The sequence below is a fragment of the Peromyscus californicus genome, unplaced genomic scaffold, assembly GCF_007827085.1.
Source record: "Peromyscus californicus insignis strain IS unplaced genomic scaffold, ASM782708v3 Scaffold_1__1_contigs__length_55948999, whole genome shotgun sequence".
Classification (NCBI taxonomy): Eukaryota; Metazoa; Chordata; class Mammalia; order Rodentia; family Cricetidae; genus Peromyscus; species Peromyscus californicus.
In genome coordinates this window covers 12,293,028-12,315,415 of record NW_026294492.1, presented here as the reverse complement: position 1 = coordinate 12,315,415, position 22,388 = coordinate 12,293,028, and the positions used below count along the sequence as shown (strand labels likewise).

The 22,388-nt window shown below is 44.5% G+C and overlaps 2 protein-coding genes across 2 annotated transcripts in view; one reads left to right on the top strand and one right to left on the bottom strand.

Moving 5' to 3' along the window:
- The window catches only part of Smc6 (structural maintenance of chromosomes 6), a 59,841-nt gene extending 57,384 nt beyond the window's left edge, over positions 1-2,457 (top strand). The window contains exon 27 of the mRNA XM_052745887.1: positions 438-2,457. Within this exon, the coding sequence (XP_052601847.1) occupies positions 438-552 (115 nt within the window). The 3' untranslated portion in view covers positions 553-2,457. The remainder of the gene's footprint in view (positions 1-437) is intronic.
- Positions 2,458-7,813: 5,356 nt separating this feature from the next.
- Positions 7,814-22,388, bottom strand: part of Vsnl1 (visinin like 1) — a 110,337-nt gene continuing 95,762 nt past the window's right edge. The window contains exons 3-4 of the mRNA XM_052745889.1: positions 18,026-18,241; positions 7,814-9,115 (exon numbers count right to left, since the gene is read on the bottom strand). Of these exons, the coding sequence (XP_052601849.1) occupies positions 8,918-9,115; positions 18,026-18,241 (414 nt within the window). The 3' untranslated portion in view covers positions 7,814-8,917. The remainder of the gene's footprint in view (positions 9,116-18,025; positions 18,242-22,388) is intronic.

Sequence of the window (22,388 nt, the reverse complement as noted above, 5' to 3'; positions counted from 1 at the left end):
TTTAAATGCAGAAATGACCAGGGTGAGGGGACATTAATCCCTTTTCCTGGTAGGCAGACTTAAGATGTCATCTGCTTTCCTAGGTGCATACTTTTATTCATGCCCTACCCCTTTAAGAAATGAATGGACTCAAAGATAATTTTGACTGCTTATGTTTTGAATTTGCTCCTTTGTGGTTTTCTTGATCCTCTGTTCTAAATAGTCCCATGATTGTGGGGCAGTTTGATTTGGAATATCCAGGCAACTCTAGAAAAGAACAAGAGTGTAAAATAGCTGACATATAAAATATTTTATTTTCTGTTCATCCAAATTGAAAATACTGGGATCTAGCGGGAAGTTTTTTATTCATTGATTGGTCATATTGTTGGGGTTTGAACCTAGGGTGGGTGCAAGTATTTAATGAGTAAAAACTTCATTGGAAATTTTGCTTCCTTTAGCTCACTTCCTTCAAGTAAACTGATTAGAATTCTTCGAATGTCTGATCCTGAAAGAGGGCAAACCACATTGCCTTTCCGACCTGTGACTCAAGAAGAAGATGACAATACCAGCTGACAACTTAGTGCCTTGCCCTCGTGCTGAAAGGTTGTGAGGGGATCTGGACTGTCGGATGGAATAGAATGAGACTAGAGAGATTCTGGAATAGAAGAGGCTCCTTCAGTCTGACCCACCGATTGTGTGCAGCCTAGAAAACCAGCTGCTGCCAACAGTTAAAATTACTACTGCTTTCTTTGTGAAAACCAATTTCATAATACTGGTTTTAAATCTTTTAAGTTGGTTTGCTTTGGAGTTTCTGTATTTTGTTTGTTTGTTTTTATCATCTACTTTTATAAATTTTTTCAGGAGTAAAATTTTGTACATATGCACATGTACATATCTGTTCAGTTTGGGTTCATTTCTATAGTATTTTGTAAGAATTAAAATAAAAATTTGAGCACCCGATGTTTAGTTTTGCTTTTCCAGGTTGTTACAGTCTAATTTTAAAAATTAACAAATGTCTGTGGAAAGAGGGATTTCTCGGTGTGGAATAGGGGGATGCAGTGGACAAGACTAGTTACATGGGACATACTGATGTTTAAGTATTAGAGACCTACGTAAGACTTGATATACTGGGCAAAATCTGTGCTTGCCATTGATTTTTAACCCTAGGGTACAACTATAGATTTGGGATACAATTCTGAAATCACTGCATTTCATCAATTTGAAGATGGTTTTTATTAGATACTTCATGCAGCACTGAAGCACTGCCAACCCCATAATGCTTTCCTCCTTTGTCCTTGAACTGTCCTCTACCCAAGGAAGAATGTGCCAGGACTGTGTGCCAGAGCATGGTGGCCTAGTGTAAAAGCCCTCCGATTTTGCTGGTGCAGCCACTAGGGAGGCGGATACAAGAGGATCACAACTTCTAGGCTTGCCTGGGCTATAGAGTGAGTTCAAGGCCAACCTGGGCAGCGTAGCCTGTCTTAAAATGAAAGTGAAATTGAGGGCTGAGAATATGACTTAATAATAGAGCAGGATTAGAAGGACTGGGAGGTGAGTGCCTATTGTCAGAGTAGCTAGTGGCTATGTGAGTCAGAGTCTACACTTGATGGTGAGATGACATGAGACACATCCTGATTTTAGAGACATTAAAGTGTTTCTACAATGATCAGTTTATTGTAAAAATTGGTATTTATGACTTTTTTTAAAGAAACATGAGTGTACTAGTGCCTGTGTTCTGTTAGCTACTAAGGTTAGGGCTAACCTTTAAACAAATATTGAATAGCGGCAAGAAGCACTCCCTATATTACCAGCAATAAGAATTAGAATACATATTTATGAACTTGAAAAGGAAGTATTTTGAGAAAAGTATTATTTTTAAAAGCAAGCATACTTCTATAGTTATTGAGAAAAACTGAATTTTGTTTTGGTGGGGAAGAGAATGTATTCTTAGAATAGTTGCCAAAAATCCAAAAACATTTCTAGTCTAAGAATATAGAAAGGAAACTGCTGCGTGTTCTGAACTTTCCTCACCAACCATAAGCAGTATAACTCATTTGTATCAGAACTATTTTAACATACTTCTTTTTTTTTTTTTTCAAATAAAAAGCGAAGTGGAATTTATCAGTATGTTAATTTTAACTAGCTAAAGAGTTTCAGTGTTTTGAGTTTTGTGGTAGTTTTAAATGTGCTTCTACAGAATGAAAAATGCAACCCTCAGATCCTCACCATCTGCTGAAGACCGTGCATTATGAGAAATACAGCCCTCGGATCCTGAGCATCTGCTGAAGGCAGTGCATTATGGGAAATGCAGCCCTCAGATCCTGAGCATCCCCTGCTGAAGACAGTGCAAAAGTTTTAGTTTCAATCATAAGTGAAGACATCCAGTGTTCTAAGTAGTAATAACATCCATTGGAAAATTTAAGAAGCTATTGTTCTTTTAAAGTATGTGTAATTTCCAAAAATAAAACTTAAAATTTATATGTATTAAAGTCATGTTTTTGTGAACTGAACAAAGAATAATTGGCTAACTTGGGCCTCTTCATGAATAGTGATTTCTTTATACATGTCATTCTGGTAGATCTAAAGTCCCTAGAAGTCCTAAGACAGCTTTGGATTACACACTCAGTCTTCTTCCTCAGGAAATGTCAGAATCATTCACAAAACAAGTGTGAGTTTTAGCCAAAGTATGAATATGGTTATTAAAATTAATAAGCAACTTATTTTAAATATTTTCCAAGTTTTCATTTCTCCCATTCCCTTTTCATGTATGGGAGGACTGACTTTATGATGTTCAGAGTATTCGTATATGGAGACAACTGCTTCAATTCTGTGTAAGAAATGGGGTACTGGCACATGTATTGTACCAGTAGTGCTGTGAGGAAAAGAAGTGTCCCAAAATGCCTGGAAGTTAAGGATCATGAGTTCCAAAAATAGCTATGTGGCAAGACCCTATCTACCCCCAACAAATTTTTTTTTATACACATTAGATGTAGAAATAAAGATTAAATGTTTATAATGCCCCGAGGCAGTATTCCAGTCATATTCATAACTTGTTAATGCATTTCCACAGCTATTGCTGCAGTGTTCCCTGAAGTTCCTTGTGTTAAATACTGTGTGTTTCCAGCCTGTGGTGCTGCTGGGTAGTGGTGGAACATCAGGAGGTGGAGCCTACTGGGAGGAAGTTAGGGGTTGGGGCATGGGAGTTGTATCCTTGAAGCTGCCAACTTGGCCCTTTCTGAAGTAACCGCTGTGATGTGAAGGAAGTCAGTGAGGATCCTGGTTGCTGAGATATGACTGCTTTAGTGGGACTCAATTGCAGAGGGCTAAGTCCACATCTCAGCTCCTGGGCTTGCTTTCAGCGTTATTTGTACACTGCTCCTTTTCCCCTTCACCCACTCTAGCAGATTCTACCTTCCACAGATGGCCACCACAGTAAATCCCTCCCGTGTTCCAGGACCTTGCTTTGTGGAAACTCCTTGCTCTTGGCATTAATAGACAATGAGAAGAAGTGAAACTCCTGCCTTGATCTCTAAAGACTCAAGGGCTCTTAAATGGATCCCCAATGCTCAGCAGGAGTGAGCTACTTTTCTTCCTCAAGGTTGCTAGGGGAGGAAGCTGGGATTGCTCGTGTGAGAGGCCTTTGGACTGCTGGAAGAGGTATGGTGTTTTCCCCCTACAGCTGTGCAAAGCCTCTTGTGTCTCCCAACAGGAGAGATTCCAAGCCAGAATAAGCCAAATGACTTGTGGAATGAAGGGACATTGGAGTGTGGAGCGGTTGGTTTATAGCTAAAGGGACAGATCTTCATGCTTGAAGGTGAATGTTACAAAGTAGAACTAAATCTAATCCATATGGTACCGGCCATGAAACGTCACAAATCTAAATGGCCTTGGGAAAGCAGCAGAAACCCACCTAGTTGTACAGATACCTTTGGCGAGGAACACTGAATCGGAGGGTACCGAGATTAGGATCCATCTTAGTGGGAATCGAAGTAAAACGATGCAGGGTAACCTGGGGAACAGGAGATGGCACACAATAAACGAGAATTGAAGACAGTATGAAAAGTGCCTTCAGGCCACACACTGGTGCCTGTTATAAAATGGGAGAGCAACAAGGACTAGCCAACCACACCTAAGGAAGCAAGCTCGCATCTCCTTCCTGTATGCCTGATGCTGACTGCTTCAAATTCAGAAAAAGGCTTCAGTGCAAAAAAAAAAAAACCGAATCCCTCATTGTCAGGCCTCAAAAGGAACAAAAACTGGTGTCAGGGCCCCCAAAGGCCTAAACCCTATACTGAAACTTAGCTATTAATCAAATGGCACCTTGCTTTCAACTTGGAAAAGAAAAAAACACAAGGTCAGACAATTCAATCCTCTTGTTAGAGCATCAGCGTCAGGAAGATTGAAGGTGGATGTTTAAGATTTTGGCCTACACAATGTTTCCTTCTGGCTGGGCAGTGACAGTGCATGCCTTTAGGGTCTCTGTGAGTTCGAGGCCAGAGCTAATTCCAGGACAGCTAAGGCTACACAAAGAAACCCTGTCTTGACCACCCCTTCCGCCAAATAAAAGCTTTCTTCTAAGTGTTTCCTGGATCTTTACCCTTAAATGGTAGGACTTTTAATACTGTTAATGTTTCATCCCTTACGAGTGTCACAGTAAACCTCTTCCAAGACAGTGGAGTTTGTAAGTTGTTAATAAACACAGTGGGGCAGGAGAGGTGGCTCCATAGTTAAGAGGACCTGAGTTCAGTTCCTGGCTCCCTCATAACAGCTCACAACTGCCTGTAGCTCCAGTTCCAGGGGACTCAACACCTGGCCTCCATGGGCACCAGGCATACACAGAATATATATATCTCATACACAGAAAAACAGAATATAAAAGAGTTTTGAAAAGAATTGTATCTACTTAAAGTCTTCATAGTTCTAAGATTTCACATGTAGACAATAGGCTAGAGCCCCCATGAAGAAGCTTACAAGATACACCTAGCTGGGCTTTAGAGTTACCCTTGATTAGAACAGCTGTGTGCTCTTCCTTCTTCACTCTATGTGTTTATTGCAATGATTCTAAGTCTGGATCACCATTTTACATTGTGTGTGAGGGGAGATAATTATCCCATTGTTAGAAGGGACTTAATCCCCAGCACTTGAGAAGTAGAGGCAGGTGGATCGATCTTTGAGTTCGAGGCCAGTCTGGTCTTCAGAGTGATTTCTAAAATAGCCAGGGCTACACAGAGAAACCCAGTCTTAGGGAGAAAAAAAAAAAAAAAAGAATGGTGCTTGTGGTAGTTGGAATGTAATTGGCCCCATAAGTTCATAGGGAATGGCACTATTGGGAGGTGTCGCTTTATTGGAATAGGTGTGGCCTTGTTGGAAGAAGTGTGGCACTGTGGATGTGGGCTTTGAGGTCTCATATATGCTCAAGCCATGCCCAGGTCTCAGTTCACTTCCTGTTGCCTTTGGATCAAGATGTAGAATTCTCAGCTCCTTCTCCAGCACCATGTCTGCCTGCATGACACCATACTTCCAGCTGCCTTGCCCCCACCATGATAATGAACTAAACCTCTGAACTGTGAGCCACTCCAATTAAATGTTTTCCTTTATAAGAGTTGCCATAGTCATGGTGTCTCTTCACAGCAATAAAACCATAACTAAGATGGTACTCAGTGTGCTGCACCCAAAAAGCCTTTAGGTAATGAGATACCTGGCCTCAAGCCTGAACCCAAAGTTATTATGACATGCAGCTCTTACAGAATCTTGGGAGGCACGTTTCACACAGGATCTGGGATGTGAACTATGGCCACAGGTTAGACTGGCATGTTGTATTCTGAAGATGACAAAATCCCTTGTGATGTGTGTTCTCCAAGAACTTTGCTTCACCTAACAGGAGATAGCATGTGGCTCTCTTGGAACCAGTAACTCCAGCGGAGGTGACACAGAAAAGATGTCTTTTGTGCTGGAGCTGAGATCGTTGTGCAAGTAGTATTAGCTGCTGCCAGGCTACCATGGTGTAAAGAAGCACAGACCAGCCTGGGAAGAGAAGTCTTTAGGTTCAGCCATCCCTGTCCCCAGGGCCCATTTCCTCCCCAGCCATTAAATAAGTGCAAGTGTACCATAGACCCCAAGCCAGTGTCAGCCAGCTCAACAGTCAACACATGAGGTAATAAAATGCTTCTGTTTCAAGTTACTAGATTCAGGGGGTTAAGTTATTATCGAGTAGTAGTAATGAAACCACCTCCACTACCACCCACCGTTCACCTAATGAGACTCGAGTCATTGTGTGGCTCGCCTTCCATTTGTGTATATACTATGCTGTATAGTGGGTTTTGTTCTTTTTCTCCCACTCAGCATTTAAGACGTTTGTCCATGCTGTGCATACCCTCCGTCTCCTCTCCGTCAGGTGTATAGGATGCCAACCTGAGACATCGTCCATATTCTACTTACCTGATCCTCTAATGATAAGCTAGTAGATTGACTCCACTACCTATGCCACAAACAGCTATCCAGGGTGTCCTGGGACATGTCCTCATAGGTCCTTCTATGAGGGTATTTTTGTTGTTGTTGTTTTTTGTCAGGGAGGAAAATATGACCAGGAATAGAAATGCTAACCCAAAGGGCACATGCCTTTTCTTCAGAGTCAACTGTGCTAGTCAGTCTACACTAATTAATCATAACAATGAGGACTAAACAGGCAAATAGGATTTGTATTTGTTCACCCAGCTTCTATATTTTACTTACATATAACAAACAAAACAAAACAAAAACCAGTGAGCCCGCTGAAGAATTTAATTTCCATAAGTTACTGATATCTGTCCCTCATTTCCCTCCACTGTGGTCCTTCTGGATGGCCTTAATTCAGATGTCACCTCACCACCCTCGTGGAAAGAGCCACCACCATATGCCACCCTCTCCCTTGCTCTTATCTTGCTGTGTTTTGATTCGGTACCTTGGAGTTGAGCATTCATGAGCATGTATGGACTGTCTCTGCACACACGTACCTAAGAATGGTGTTGGGTGCATCACAGGCAATTAGACAGCAAAGATTTGCTGTGAATGGTTCGCCAGAGCATAGTGTAGCCAGGTGGCACCCCCAGTTTACCCATGCTACCCTCACTAAGTGAGGGGAAACAGTAGTGGGAGGTGCAGAATCCCACAGACCTCCCTGCTCACGCTCCTTCACCCTCACCATGCACAGGGGTTAAGGGTGCAAGGGCTTCTCTTCACTCACCGAAGTGTCCTTTCTTGGAGCAGAATTTAGGTCCCTTGGTGCCCTGAGTAAATAGTAAGCTTTGCTTGGTCACAATTACTTGTGAAATGAAGGAGATAGATGGACTCATTATATCCTGGACTCTGGTGCTGTTAAGTGGTCCTAAGACAAAGGAAAAAGTTAGGGAGAAAAGAGGCACTTGATAAAAAGTACTTTGAGTCAAGGAAAGAGGGTTGCAGTGATTGATAGAAGTAGGTACTGACTCTACAGAAGTTATTTCAATTAAAATAAAATTTGTGGGGTTTTGTTTATTTTGTTTTGTTTTCTGGTCACAATGGCTGTCCACAATTGATAGCTGATGTGCAGTGCAAATCTAGAGGTTCCCTTCACAGGAAACACAAGTGGACGGCACTGTGGGAAGAAACCGAACTCCAGGCCTGGTCTGAAAATGCCAACCCGATTTAGAGTTGGAGTTGAGATTTCTTCTCCTCAGGGTCAGAAGGATCAGTTGTGTTCCATCATGAAAAATAAAAAGCAGCATGCTTTCTGCTTCTGACTAACCTTGGAGCCTCTCCCCAATTGCCCACTAAATGTGCCTCCGGAGCTGCACATAATATGTTCTCGGCACCAAAGTCACACTGAGATAAAGTTTATTGTTACACAGTGAACATTTTTTTTCCAGAATGAACAAATCTTCTGTTTTCTTTAAATGTTACATGCCATATTAATAGTCCTCTTGGGGGGGGGGGGAGGGGCTGGATGAGAAGTTGGAAAATGACTCAGTCCCCTTTCATTCATTCTTCAAATTCCAAAGACGTATGGTTAAGGGTAGACTGAGTAAGCCATTGCTAGCTGACCCTGACTATTACGAACATCAAGCTGAAAATTTTAAATTAAGAATTAGGGAAATAAATCAAACATTATAAATTTATTCGGGACATCGATTGCCACCTTCTGGAAGCCTTTGAAACGTCAAGCAGAAATCAGTACATTCCCATTATTATGTTTTTACTTTCAATAAATAATACCTTTGTGTCTATAGATATATAGATAGATATACTTAATGAATTTATCATTTAGCAGGATTTTTAAGTGTTATGCTGCATTCATCCAAAAGAGCTCTTTCCAGGTTGAGAGGGTACAAATGAGGTAAGAATTAAGGCAAACCCAAAAGGCATGCAAATGTAGTACATTTATATTCACTGATAATACAAGCTGTGTTGTGGGCCAGACAGGGAGACAAGGGCCCCTCCTGTGTGTCTGTCCAGGTCTATTTTACAGGAGAATTGTGACACAGCCCAGAATTAAGTTACATTACCATGGCGGGGGTGGGGTGGGGTGGGGGCGGGGGTCTCAGTGCTACTAACATTATATAATCAAGGAGACACAAGCATTAGCAAAATGTGTACAGGAAATCATAGAACTCTGCGGCACGCTTCTGCCCAGGCTTTGGAGGAAGATGTATTTTAATGAAATGATGTTACACGAATCACATTGTGGCAGGTTGTCGGTTTTGTTTTATAATATATGCTTTTAAAATTCATTAGCAAATGACATTCTCATGCACACAAGTGTTTCAAACACAAGAAGCAAGTCCATTTATAGGTAGTCCAAGCAATTGTGTGTGTGTGTGTGTGTGTGTGTGTGTGTGTGTGTGTGTGTGTGTGTGTGTGTGAATAGCTGCAGACTGAATGGAACATCAAGACTTCTGTTGCAGTCCATAGCATCGACATCCGCTCACTTCTGAATGTCGCACTGCAGGAGTAATACAATGGAAGGGTCGCTCTTGGCAGCTTCTTTGAATTCATCCAGTGTGATCTGGTCATCTTTGTTCTTATCCATCTTGCTGAAAATCTTGTCCACCCGCTGTTCAGGCGTGAGGCCATCCTCATTCATTTTCATCATGATCACAGTGCCCACCATCTTGTAGATAGCCTTGGGGGAAAAGGACATGGTAGATGACGACATGACAGGAAACCGGGAAGCCAGAGAGCTCCCTCTGCCTGTCTCCCTTCCCCTAATTAGATCCTGTTTATCCCTCCAAACTTAGTTTCCCTTTTGCATAAGAGGTTCACGTCCCATGCTTTACGTTCCCATGGCAACCTGAACCTCTTTCCCTGGAATATAATACACACTTTATTATTGTGCTAGCTACTTTTCTGTCAACTTGACACAAGCTAGATAGAGTTGCTTGAAAAGAGGAACATTGTTTGAGGAAATACCGCCATCAGGTTACCTGTATGTCATTTTCTTGATTAATGATTGATGAGATGGACCTAGCCCACAGGGGTCAGTGTCAACCCTGGGCAGGTGGTTCCTGGGCGGTATAAGAAAGCAGGATGAGTAAGCCATGAGGAACAGGGCAGGAAACAGCATTCCTCTGTGGCTTCTGGTCAGTTTCTATCTCCGTGTTTCTGCTCCGACTTTCCTATTACCTGGATGTGTAAGATGAAATAGACCCTTTCCTCCCCAAGCTGCTTTTGGTCATGGTGTTTTATCACAGCCATAGAAACCCTAATTAAGACAATTACCAAAATCACTTTGTCTTCCTCACCTGAGGGTACATTCCATCAATCTAGAAATGCCATGTTTTTCTCACTTCTTCAGGACTTGGCACTGTATTTCTCACATAATGGGGCTTCAACACATATTAGTTGAATGAAATAAATCCCTTTAACTTGCCGGGGTTAGGGACATGGAGTTAAGAGGAGGCAGTAGGAGGAAGAACCAAGAAGGGTGTTTGTCAATCTCGAGGCCAACTTGATGGAGATTCGGGGGGTGATTATCAGGCTTCAGAGTGGAGGAAGTGCATAGGTCAGTGGTAAGATGAAGGGCCATGGATTAGAGAGAGGATCAGGAAAGAAAAGGATGTATCTCATTTCAGATATTCTGAGTATTGAGTGGGGATGACCGTCAATACACACTAGGTTTGGGAATTTAGAAAACAATGAAATGATCCCAAATGACAAGGGACTCACAATGTGTTAAGACAGGAGAGCATTAAACTGAGCTTGAGGTTAGGGCGATGATGGTGCACACCTTCAAGCCCAGCACTCAGGAGGCAGAACCAGGAGGATCTCTGTGAATTCGAGGCCAGCCTGGTCTACAGAGCGAGATCCAGGACAGGCACCAAAACTACACAGAGAAACCATGTCTTAAAAAAATAAACAAACAAAAACAAAAACAACTGAGCTTGCAAAGAAGTTAGTTCAGAAAGACCTGTAGATTAACATGAACAGAAGAGCAGAGTGAGAAGAGTCCCTCAGGTCAACTAATTATCCACAGTTAATTCTCAACACATGTGTTTCCTGGGTAGACGCAGTCTTCTCTCGTGAATAGGGCCTGAGAATGGCAAGCGCTTGTTGCCACGAACACTTTTCATGAGAATGTGTGTATGAACATTTATAACCTCCAAGGGGGAACAACCCAGGTGCTCTCAAATTAGTAAAGCAGGGTGACAGATCTGGACAGTGGGACAGCGGGCTGGCAATGGAAAGGAAGGGGCTACCGTAAACATTTGAGCTGGGTCAACCTCAGGAAGCAGAAACGTGGGCCACCACTGCCAGATGCACGTGATTCTGTGTATAAGCGATGTCACATCCATAGAGACAAAGAGTGGCAATTGTCTGAGTCTCAGTTAACAGGAGCTACAGGGGTAGGTGGGGTCTTATTAAGGGATAAAAACGCTTCAGAACTGCATTATAGTGAGTGCTACATTCCTCTGTAAAATTCACCCTCCCCACCCCCAAAGAGCATCACATTGTATAGTTTCAACAGGTGAATTTACAGCCTGCAAACTGCAACTCAGTGTGGATGTTTTTTTATACATGCCTATCAGGGAGGGTAACCCACTAGAGAGTGTGTTTTTATTTTAATTTGTCAAGTTCAAATGTCCATTGAGATAAAATCTTTTGTCACGGTCAGTTTTGCAGCTAGATTGTACTGATCTTGATGAAAAACAAACAGACAAAGCTAAGGATTCTAGGCCTTGAAAAGCTACAGAAGTTCCATTACATTTGCAGACCAGGTCCAGGTTAGCCCAGCAGCCTGAGTGTGCTCAAAGGAAAGATAGAGTCTGTTCTTTGTGCCTGCAAATTTAAAAAGAGACAAAAGGACCATTCGCTTGTAGCTGCAATGTCCCTCTGTCCTTTAAAAGATGAAATCAAGATGTTTCTCATCAGGCAAAAGACATGAAGACAGGTGTCATTTTAATAGAGTCAGGGTTATAACAAAAAATATAAACACAAGAGACATATCTGGGGACCTCAGCAGCAAGTCCGATATGGCAGGGCTCACTAATGGTATCTGAGAATACGACACCCAAGAAAGGAAAGTTCCAATTAACTCCTACACTCTGTGTCAGTACAGATTAGAGAGGGTATGACAAACATCAGATTAAATCCTAACATGCCACAGGATAACCTGCGGAATCCCTCTACATCATGTGTCCAAGGAGCATTCCCAGCATGCATTCCCAGCAAAGTGTGTTCTAGCAGGAAGAAATATATACGTCTGTCTCCCTGTGTGGATCTGTCAGTCACATCCCTGTCATTCTAAGGCTGTTCCTTAATGGGCTTTTGAGGCCCTCTGCACCTTCCTCTTTCCTCCCGCAGATCCCTCCCTCGTCATTATTGCACCCATCTCATTCACTTGTCCTGTCCTTTTCCTATCAGCCTCCCTGCTGCTACTTTGCAGGGAAGCTGGCAGTTTGAATGAGAATGGCCCCCATAGGCTCATATTTTTGAATGTTTGGTCCCCTGTGGTGGGACTGTTTGGGAAGGATTAGGATGTGTGACCTTGCTGAAAGAGGTGTGTCACTGGGGACAGGCTTTGAGGTTTCAAATCAGCCCCCCTGCCTTGTCTGTGGATCAAATGAAAGCTCTCAGCTCCTGCTTCAGCACCATGCCTACCTGCTGACTGTCTTGCTTCCAGCCGTGATGCTCATGGATTCACCCTTGGAAACTGTAATCAAGCCCCCAATTAAATGCTTCTTCTGGAGATCAGACATGAAGCTACAGGATTTGGAGTTTGTTCTGCTGGGTTTCCGTCTTGCTTTGGTCCAGTATTTCCTCACTATACCCCTTTTCCTCTCTTTTGAAATAATAATTATATTCTGTGCCATTGTATGTTGGAAGTACAATTAACAGCCTGCCTTGAGTCTTTGACTTTGGGCTTTAAACGGTGCTGAGATTGATAGACTATCAGGACATTTGAAGTTGGATTCAATGCATTTTGCATTATGATATGACTACATGCCTATGGGGGGCCAGGGAAGTAGAATGTGGTGGTTTGAATGAGAATGGCCTTCCATAGGCTCCTGTTTGAATATTTGTTTCCTAGTTGGTGGAACTGTTTAGGAAGGATGAAGTGGTGTGGCCTCCTTGTAGGAGGTTTGTCACTTGGGGGCAGGCTTCGATGTTTTGAAAGCCCACACCATCCCCAGTTGCTCTCTCTGCCTGGTGCTTTCCCATCAAGATGCAAGCTCTCAGCTGCTGCTGCAGCACCATCCCGAGCTGCTGCCATGCTCTCTGCCGTGGCGGTTACAGACTCTAACCTTCTGAAACTGTTGCTCCAGAACCATGAGCCCCAAGTTAAACTCTTCCTTCTATAAGTTGCCTTAGTCATGGTGTCTCATCCTGGCAATAGACATGTAACTAAGACAGGAAGAAACTGGGTCACAAGGGCAGTACCTTAACAAATGGGATCAAGGTCCTTAGGAAAAAGGACCAGTCAGGTACTTTCCACTTCTGTCGTTTGAGCACCATAGTAAGAAGACTCTGAATAGATCGGGAAATGAGCCCTCACTAGACACAGAATCTGCCGGGGACTTGATCTCAGATGTTCGGCTGCTGGGCCTAGGAAGGCTGCATTTCTGTTGTTCATAAGCCACGGAGTCCACAGTATTGTGTTACAGCAGCCTTCCCTGTCAATCACCCCCAGCTACCATTACAATGTATACTAACTTGTCTTCTACCGTAAATCAAGGAATTGGGCGGTGTTTCTAGACTTTACAATGGCCATGCACGACTGGGCTTCTTAGGATGGGAGGACCAGAGACGAGTCTCTCCAGGTAGTAGCAGAGGGATGAGGCCTCAGGCAGCACAGTCCTCTTCTCTTTCCAGCAACTGGAGGAGGCAGCAGTCTTAGTGGGGAGCAGAGTTAGCCAGAATTATGGAAAAGAAGACCAAGAGGAGGGAGATAGGCAGAGAGCTCCAGAAATCTGTTTAGGGCTCTGCTAGGATGCACATAGAGAATGAAATGAAAGGAGACGTTCCTGAGCAACCGTGCTGACAAGGCTGGGGAACATCCTAATTCTGACCAGCCGGAGTAGAGAGAGCTTGCAGAGTACCTGGAACGCCCAGGAGCAGGGCGATTCCCTTCTTTCTTGTAAAGCAAATCTTATTGTAAGACTCTTCTGTGCTAGCAATCTCTGCATCTCCCATTGCAACCCTGTGGCCAATTCACTAACAGCTTCTAGCTTTCCAGATCTCATCGGTTCTCAAAGATATGTCCATGTTCTTGGCAGTCTTTGGCTGAAGAACACCAATAGGTTTTTCTATTTTTTTTTTTCTGGACTGCATGTTCCTTCTCCCTTGAAAGTTTCTGCACTTTCTAGTCTTTTTTTTTTTTTTAACCTTGATTCATCTGGTCATTTATTATTATTATTATTATTATTATTATTATTATTATTATTATTATTATTATTATTATTATTATTAATGTGCTTGTGTGTGTGTACAAGTGCACATGCACATGTGTGTTTTGAAGAAAATTTTTGGTGCCATCCTCAGGAATGCCATTCATTCATCGCCGTTGGGACAGGAGTCTCTAGCTGGCTCTGTGCTCATCACTTAGGCTAGGCTGGCTGGCCAGCAAGCCCCAGGCATCCTCCTATCTCCATCTGCGTAGCACTGGGATACTTGGGTAGCAGCATGCTTGGCGTTTTGACATGGATGCTGGGGATGGAACTTAGATCCTCATGCTTGTGAGGCAAGCACTTTGGACTCCCCAGCCCTGTCAATCATCCTTTGCTTTCCTGACAGCTCTTCATGTTCTCTTCTAAACATTTTCATGCCTCAGGGCTCAGTCTTCTGAAAAGACCCCTTTTCTACTTGTGCTCACATTGGTTATAAGCCTTTGTTCACTTAAATGCACAGATAAAGTCCCATCCTACACAGGGAAAATTCTCTCCACCCCGAGTGGAAGGACCTCAGTGGATTCATGAGGTCATTCATAGAGACCTTAGAATGGGCCCAGAGGGCTATAGGAAAAAAGAACTCTGAAGAAAGTTCCCTCTTGAACTATCCTAAACAAACCTTAGAGAGACCACATTAATCCACACGTGCTGTGGGATATCTTTCTGTATGCTGTGAATATGTGTTGCTCTGATTGATTGATAAATAAAGCTATTTGGCCAATGGTGAGACAGAATAAGGTTGGGTGGTACATTCCAACTGGAGAGAGAGGAAGAAGCAAGGCAGAGAGAGAGAGAGAGAGAGAGAGAGAGAGAGAGAGAGAGAGGAGATACCAGCTGCTGATGAAGGAACAACAACATGCCAGCAGAGTGGTAAGCCATGGAACACATGGCAAAACATAGATTAAGAATTATGGGTTCATTTAAGTGTAAGAGCTAGTCAGTAATAAGCCTGAGCTAATGGCCAAACAGTTATAATTAATATAAGCTTCTGAGTGATTGTTCTATAAGCAGCTATGGAATCAGGGGGTTAGGCGGGAACAGAAAAAAACTTCTGGCTACACACATGCAATTTATCCACTTTTCAAAACAACCCTCGATACTCTGAACAAAAACAGAACCATATAGGTAATATCATATGACATTCATTGTAGCAAAGGAGAGGAAAAAAAATTCACACGCACCCTGCCCCAACCAGATGAGAAATCCATCCACAAAACCTTGTGTGAAACTGCACAGGGTCGGGTTGGAGCGGCGGCTCAGCTGTTAAAAGCTAGACTCACAACCAAAAAGATAAGAGAGCTTGCAGAGTTAAAATAAAGAAGGAATAGCTAGAAAGGAAGAGAAGGAGAACTAGCCCGTGGCTGAGAAAGAGAAGCTGCTCCCAGTGTCCAGGGAGCTGCCTGGTGTGACCCAGGGAAACTTAGTGATAAAATGGCTCATCTGGATCTCATCGCCAGACCTGACATTCTCTGGTCAAACATGATCAGTTCCATAGATCACCCATGGCTATGGCAGATCATGTAAAAGACATTCTATAAACCGTGCCTGAACAAGACAACACATTGTCCAAGCCACAGAAAGCCATGCGTCCCTGTCACCTTATAAGACGAATGACTGCCACTTCCTTAGTAAACAAAACTTTAGCCTTCGTATTGTTAATCTTTTTCAAAGATGGGATTTGTGGAGGTAGTACACCATAGAGGCTTCTCCCTTCTCTATTGTGTGACAGTACCCAGTCCTGAGTGACCCCTGCTTCCTTGGGCCACCCAACCAAAACTCCCATCCTATGAGTATTAACAAGCTATGTGATGGTTAGTATTCATTGCCAATTTGGTGGGCTCTAGAATCATCTAGAAGACAAATCTCTGGGGTATCCATAAAGGAATTTTAGATGAGATTAACTGAGGTGCAAAGGTCCACCTTAACTGTAGGTGGCCCCTTTCCATAGTATGGGGTTCTATGCCAGATCAAAAGAGAAAGCAAGTTGAGTGCCAGCACCCATCTCTGCTTCAGAACTAGATGCCATGTGACCGGCTGCTTTAGGCTCCAGGCTCTACACCTTCCCTCCTCTGAAGGACTGTATGTAACCTTAAGCCATGCACCAAAATGAACTCCTCCTCCTCCTCAGGTATTTAGTCACAGCAGTGAGAAAAGTGGCTGTGCTGACAGATCTTAAGTCAACTTGACACAAGCTAGAGACATCTGAGAGGAGGGAACCTCAGTTGAGAAAATGCCTCCATGAGATGTAGCTGTCGGCAAAACTGGAGAGCATTTTCTGAATTAGTGATGGATGGGGGCGGGCACAACCCGCTGTGGGTGGTACCATTCATGGGCTGGTGGTCCTGGATTCTATAAGAAAGCAGGTTGAGCAAGCCATGATGAGCAAGCCAGTAAGCAGCACCCCCTCCATGGTCTCTGCATCAGCTCCTGCCTCCAGGTTCCTGCCCGGCTTGAGTTCCTGTCCTGACTCCCTTTGATGATGGACTATGATGCGGAAGTGTCAGCCAAATTAACCCTTTCCTCCCCGAGGTGCTTTGATCATGGTGTTTCATCACAGCGATGGTAACCCTAACTAGGACAGTAGCTCGTGTACCTCCTTCCTGAATTTGCCTCGATTAGTAAGTGTGACTTGTGCAGCAGCAGGTATGTTGTTGGTGGTTTTCGGCTAAAGGGCATGAACAATGACTTGAGAACCAGTTTAGGGGATAATGGGATTGGTCATTAGTGGGGGAAATGTGGCAAAGAGGTTAAAAAGAAGAGACGTGGAAAAAACCCACTGAGAAGGAAGGCCACTGGGAGCTTGGAGAGAGAGCCAGGTCGCATATGAAAAGGAACAAAGGATGGAACTGTGAGGGAGATGAAATGACAAGGCCACATGCTTAGAAAACTTAAGCTGTAGCTGGTCTCATAAATAAGTGACCACAAACAGGGAACTGAGGTACTATTTGGAAAGCATCTTGGAGAGAGCCTATACACACTGAAGATAGAGTAGAAAAAGCCAGAGGAGGGTAAGTAACCACACAGGCCGAGAAACAGGGCAAGTGATAGAAGGGCCTGGCTTGAGAGGTGGGTAGACTGGACTCCTGACTCTGTCTAGGGAGAGGAGTGTGTGGAGTGGTAGAATGGGAAGGGTTTCTTGGGTTTGGGCTGCTGACTTCTCCATTCTTCCTGACTTCCTTGCCCATGATAAGTAGCATATTTCTCTCCCTGGGTCATAGTGGCTGGTGCAGGGATGGGCCAGCACACTGAGACCTTCTAATTTAACTACAGGCACCAATGCATCCATCAAGTCTGAGTGCCTGTCTGGTTTGAGGCACAGTTGCAGGTTCTGGGATATAGCACTGAGTATGTAGAGTTCTCCTCTGTACAGAATTTGTGTTTTGTTATATAGTCTATACAAAGGGTCATCTGAGGCAGTGATAAATGCTGCAAAAGGTCCCTACTTGGCCACGGTAGACTGCTTCGGGATGCAGTAGGCGCATTTGGGTAGGATTACTGGAAGGAAGGCTTGCTGGGAGGTAAGATGTAAATAGAGTTAAGGGATGTGAGGGAGGAGCCTAGGGGAAAGGGTGCATCCTCAGCCCAAAGAGGAAAGAAGCAAGAGAGACCGAACACTATGGGAAATCCAAGGAGTCTGGCACATCCAGGTGGCAGCACCCAAGGAGAAACGGTGACGATCGAACCAGAACAGTGGGCAGAGGAATCGTGGGTTCTTGCCAACACTACTGGAAAAGCATCTCTGGATTCCATGGAATCTGGAGGGGACCCCCAAACAGCTGTTCACTGCACTGGGCTCCTGCCCCCTTTCAAGCGGGTAAAAGGAAGGGGCTGCCGTGTTCAGCAGGACCCAGCTAGAATAAAAACTGGAGAAGCTGACCCTGGTAATAAACACCCTTTGCTTCCCCAAGTGAAAACGCATTTTGGGTTGCAGACCTTGTACTGAGTGAGCGGCTGGCTAAAGCACCAGTGTTAGGTGTCAAGGAGGGTCTGGCTCTGGTTCTACAGTGCGGACCGTGCGGGAGAAACCAAAGCCTGGAGTGTAACTAGCAGGGCTTCCCAGAGAGCGAGGAAAAGAGCTCTAGGGGTGCCTGCCCAAGATGGCTCTGGGGGGGGGGTCTTCCCTACCCACGACCTTCTCAAAGACCCACCTCAATGATCTCCAGCATCTCCACCCGGGTGATCTTGCCGTCCCCGTCCAGGTCGTACATGTTGAAAGCCCAGTTCAGTTTCTGCTCAAAGCTGCCCCTGGAGGTGATGGACAGGGCACAGATGAACTCTCGGAAGTCGATGGTGCCGTCACCGTTCTTGTCGAAGGTGCGGAAAGCGTGCTGCGCGAACTTGGAGGCATCTCCGTAGGGGAAGAACTGCAAAGGACACACAGGACAGGGGGTCAGGAGCGGGAGGAAGTGCAGGTGCAGAGAGGTCCCCGACACAGAGGCAGGGGTGAGGGAGGGCAGAGGCTCACACCATGCCCACCGCAGTACATACAGCCTGGCTAATGAGCGTGGCTGGAGGCTGGGTTGACCTCATCTTTCAGCAGAAGGCATCGGGGCCATGACGATCAAGGGAAGGGAGGCGGAAGAGGAGGCCTTCTCTCCACTTGTCCTTATGCACAAGCATAGACCGTTTCCTGTGGTGCATGTGGCTTCCATATGGGTGAGGTCCACTCAGGACCTTCCTTTTTGTAGTCCCTTTAGTCACTCACCTTCAGGGACGGGACAGAGGCAGGTGGCAGGCCACCTGGGGCGGTGCAACATAAACTTCCAGATTCCACTAAGTTCACCACGCCACAGGATGCAGGGACCTGCAGGGACCAGTTTTCTGCCTGTCTCTGTCTCTGGTGCCAAGATACCTTGTGTCCCCTCCCTGGGTGAGATTCCAGCCTTTTTTTCTTTTTTCTTTCTTTCTTTTCTTTCTTTTTTTTTTTTTTGGTAACTTTTTTTTTTTTTTTTTTAAAGCAGGGACTTTTCCTTTGCAGAGCAGACATTAAAAAAAAATCTATTAAAAATAGAACATGACTGGGGTCTATTGTGAGAGACATAAAGAGCTCTTTTCACAGAGCCAGCAGGCAACAGGCTGTGTGGGTGAGAGAGACTGGACACGAGGAAAGGATGTCTGTGGGAGGGCTGAGACCTCTAGAGTCAGTTCCGAGTGGCCCTGGGTGCCCCTCAGACAGGATCCCCGGACTGCCACAAACAGCAGGCAGTTCTGAGCACAGACAACCACACAGATCTCAAGACCCCAAGCAGAAACAAAACAAACTGCTTTGTCCAAAGCATGCACGGAAGGTATGTTTGCTTTGCTGGATAAATCTGTTGTAAGTAGGGGTCAGTGGCAGAGGACCAAGGTTTTTCTCTGTGGTTCCTGCCCTGAGTTTTGCCTGAGTGGAGGGACCATATGGGCAACCGCTACTCAGATGGCCACTGGTGTGCCCTCGGAGTGATAGTTGTCCATGTCTGCTGGGTTCTCCTCTTCTCTGTCCACCCACCTCCTCCTGCACCCCAAAGCCCACTGGGAAGCAGATGAATTTCCTTCAGGTCCATCGAGATGGCTCAGCAGGGAAAGTTATTTGCTGTTTGGCCTGAGTTTGATAGCCAGTCGGGGGAGAGAACAGATTCCCCCAAATTGTCCTCTGACCTCCACCTACAAGCTATGGCACCTGTGTGCTCACACTCAGACACACATACACACATCATACATCACACACAGCACATATAGACCAACAATAGAGTGATTATTTAAAAAAAAATCAGGAAAAAGAAAATTCGCCAAAGAAATATAATAGGCCTTTCCATATCAGGACTCGACATGTGTGGCCTAGAAAAGACACAGAATAGCAGGGGGCCAGAGAGGCCGCTGCAGGCTGTCACTAGTGCCGTGGCTCTCAGCCTGTGGGTCACGACCCCTTTGGGGTTCCAGTGAGCCTTCAGCAGGAGTTACCTAAGGCCATTGGAAGTAGAAGATATTTACATTACATCACTACATCACTGTAGCAAAATTCCAGTTAGAAGTAGCAACGAGAACAATTTTTTATGGTTGGGGTCACCACAACATGAGGGTTGCAGCATCAGGAACGTTGAGAACCACTGGTCTAGAGATGTTAGTACTCCATACCAAGGCCAGTTCCCAGTTCTCTCACTGTGTAGCAAAAAATCACCCCAACATTTAGAGACTTAAAACAAGGGCAATTGTTTGATTGTTTTCATTATCTCAGACTATAAAAACTTCATAGCTATTTCTTTCTTTCTTTCTTTCTTTCTTTCTTTCTTTCTTTCTTTCTTTCTTTCTTTCTTTCTTTCTTCCTTCCTTCCTTCCTTCCTTCCTTCCTTCCTTCCTTCTTTCTTTCTTTCTTTCTTTCTTTCTTTCTTTCTTTCTTTCTACCAATTCTCCCCACTACACACATTTTTTTTTTTTTTGAGACAAGTTCTCACTCTGTGAACCTGGCTGGCCTGGTATTCACAATGTTTTCATTATGTTGACCAGGCTGGCCTTGAACCCACCTGCTCCTGCCTCTGAAGTGCTGGGTTTACAAACACGTAACACTACACCTGGCCATCAAGCTTATCTTTATATGGTCCTGAAGACCAGCATCACCCTTTATTTTCTCAATTCCTAATCATACTCCATTTCTCCCAACGTCCCCTTTTCAGGACTTAATCAAAATGCCAAGGTTTCCTTTGCCTGCCATCCTGAGTGCTGGGGATGCAGAGACCAAGATCTTGGTGTTCTTGTACTCCTGGACTACATAGTCATCTCGGGAATCATTCGGAGTCTGCCATGGTCTTTTTAACTTCCAAGAGCCAGAGCATGGGGCTGAACAGAGCTCAGGGGATCTTAGGAGGGGGTTCTGCAGGGAAGTGCTGTCTTCCTCTTGACCTGATCAGCAGGATTCTCTTTCTCATTCATGCCCCCACCCCCCTCCTACTGAGGGGCTTGAACATGAGGGCTGAAAGCCAGGTTCTGCAGGTGGAAAGGACCAAATTCACACCTGACACATCCCAGTGCGCATGCTTGCTCTTTGTGGGTCATGGGCACCGTTTGTCCCTTTCTAGGCAGGAGTCGTTGATGTGCCCATCTGCCTGTAGGTAGGGCTGGTGCATGAGATCTGGACCTGGGATGGGGCAGAGCCAACCCTTCAAAGATCCCGTGGTGTCCCCTCACCAGAGAGCACTGGGCACTTTTCTTTTTTCCATTTGTCTTTCGGAAGTGAGATATCTCCACTTTCTATCTCTCTCAGCATACTTTTAAGTGAAGGGATCGCTGACAGCTCTATCTAAAAATAGCTGGGCACTGTAGGTCAGTATATTAAAAATTAATTTAGAACTGGAAATTCTTGAGAGAAAAATCGATCACGGATTTTGGACGATGAAACTTACATGCGCCTTGCAAAAGGTTTATTTACTGACTCTAGCAGCCTTGGGGTTTAGTGTGGAAGAAGTGAGTGTGCGCCTGAGAGCTGTCACAGATCTGGAGTGATCGTTTCCTCTGAAAAGTCCTTCTGTTGAGTTCTGAGTTTTTCTGAGTGGAGAATCTCTCTCCTTTTGATGGCTTGGTCTAACCTTGGATGGGTCATCACGGAAAAATGAAGTCACGCTGTCTTCAGTCTCTTCAAGAAGGAAGTCAGGATCTTGAACTCAAAGCTCTTTCTCCCAGAGAGGAACAGAGCCCGAGCATCCAGCTTTCCCCCCCCACCCCATATTCATCTTGACTTTTCCCCAGCTCCATCTATCTTGCTTCAGCTCCTGTATTAAATATTGATATGGAAGTAATTTTTGTTGACAGTGAATTTTTTTGTTACTATTTTAAGATAGGGTTCCCCTGTAACCTAGGCTGGCCTTGGACACTTAATCCATCTGCTTCCATCTCCAAAGTGCTAGAAATATAGGCAGGCATATGTCACCATACTGACTTTTAAAATGAACATTGAGATTATCCCTATATGTCTCTATAAGATACTAGTCTTACCTCATCTAATCCTTATGACAAAACCTGTTATTATACATTCCATTTTAAAGCCAGGCAGTGGTGGCATACACCTTTTATCCCAGCATTTGTGAGGCAGAAGCAGGCAGCTATCTGTGAGTTCGAGGCCAGCCTGGTCTACAGAGCAAAGTTCTAGGACAGGCTGAGTTACACAGAGAAACCCTGTCTTGAAACTCCCCACCCCCATTTTTTTTTTTCATATTACGGATAAGTAGTCAAAGCTTAAAAGATCAGGGAGTTTGTACAACATCTAGGCTGTAAGCTGGGCAGTGGTAGCGCACACCTTTACTCCCAGCACTCGGGAGGCAGAGCCAGGCGGATCTCTGTGAGTTCGAGGCTAGCCTGGTCTACAGAGTGAGGTCCAGGACAGGCACCAAAACTACACAGAGAGACCCTGTCTCAAAAAACAAAACAAAACAAAAACTAGGTTGTAAGGAGCAGGATTTGAATTGAGATCCATCGAGCCATTTCTGCCACAGCCTTTGATTCTCTTTGTCAGGAGTTGGTTGAGGAAATAAACAGAAATCC